General features: G+C 41.5%; 1 protein-coding gene across 1 annotated transcript in view; it reads left to right on the top strand.

Annotated features, from left to right (window-relative positions):
- Mrpl33 (mitochondrial ribosomal protein L33) overlaps positions 1–1,166 on the top strand; it is a 14,320-nt gene extending 13,154 nt beyond the window's left edge. The window contains 1 exon segment of the mRNA XM_023711159.1: positions 932–1,166. Within this exon segment, the coding sequence (XP_023566927.1) occupies positions 932–1,103 (172 nt within the window). The 3' untranslated portion in view covers positions 1,104–1,166.
- Positions 1,167–1,172: the final 6 nt, after the last annotated feature.

Raw genomic sequence — 1,172 nt, 5'->3', positions numbered from 1 at the left:
CCGCTCCACTGAGCTGCATTCCCATTCCTAATTCCTTAGTGTAGACCGTTTGAGAATGTCAGGTAGAGTATCTGTCTGTATGGCAGGGTTAATGACTTGTTAGGTCACAGTCTTTTGAGTTTCTAGACTTTTCTAGGCTATATATTTTTTGGTTTATTTATGGCATCAAGTGAAATCAGGTGGTAGGGGAGGGAGTGCGTGGCAGTGGGTGTTAGCGGTAGGCCGTAGGGCATCCTAGGAACTGCGGACACCCTGTTCCATAGCATCTAGCTGCCAGTCTTGCATCCAAGCAGACAGCCCTTTCTCTTGGCTTTGTTTTAGGGAACTACTCTGCAATATTTTGGTTTTAATACTTATCAAAGTAAAGCATTCAAATTTGGGTGTACTGAATGGCTCTGGGAAGTAGAGTTTCCATGGTAGCTACTCTTCTCACCAGGCTGTTATTTTCTTCGTGGTCTGCTCAGTTTTTGCTGCTGTTCTGGAGTCTATAGCTTCCAGCTTTGCTTTGCTTACTTGGTAGAGAGTGTATCTCTATCAACTGGGTGGGGACATTGAATATTTTCTTTGTTTTTTTCTGGTACCAGAAATCAAATTTAGGACCTTGTGCTTGCCAGGCAGGCGCTGTGCCACTGAGCTCTATTCCAAGCTTCCATGTTTTTCATTTTTGCTCCTATTTTTTTATTGACTATTTCAAATGGAATGAAATATGAACCCAAGTAGTACCAAAGGCGCCAGAGATTGGCCTTTCCCTTGTTTTCCTGTCATTTTCCCCATCTTCTCTGGGCTCTGAGATTAAGGAGCTGAGTTTGCAAATCAGCTGTAATTTCATGTCAGTGGGGTTGTAAAGTAAGAAAAAGCAGAGGCATTAGAATGTGATATATTTTAGTAAAAATGATAAAAATGACACTTTTGAATTTCTCTCCCCTCACAGTGAAGAAAAAAGTGCTCTTCGTGGAACAGAAAAAAGTACGCTCTCTCTAAACAATGGATTGAAAATGAATTTGATTTATAAATGAGAAGACTGAGGGCGGGATTCTGATTCAGAAACCCCACAGCCTATAATAAAAGAAGAGGAAAGGCACGGCATCAACTGCCTCCTGTGATTTGAAGGCCATTGTGAAAGGGAACAATGTGGTGAAAGAAAGTCCTTTGTATTAGGACAAATATCATCG

The sequence above is a fragment of the Octodon degus genome, unplaced genomic scaffold (genome assembly GCF_000260255.1).
Source record: "Octodon degus isolate 3935 unplaced genomic scaffold, OctDeg1.0 scaffold00019, whole genome shotgun sequence".
Classification (NCBI taxonomy): Eukaryota; Metazoa; Chordata; class Mammalia; order Rodentia; family Octodontidae; genus Octodon; species Octodon degus.
The sequence above is the reverse complement of the archived record's forward strand: the minus strand, read 5'-3'. Positions and strand labels throughout refer to the sequence as shown.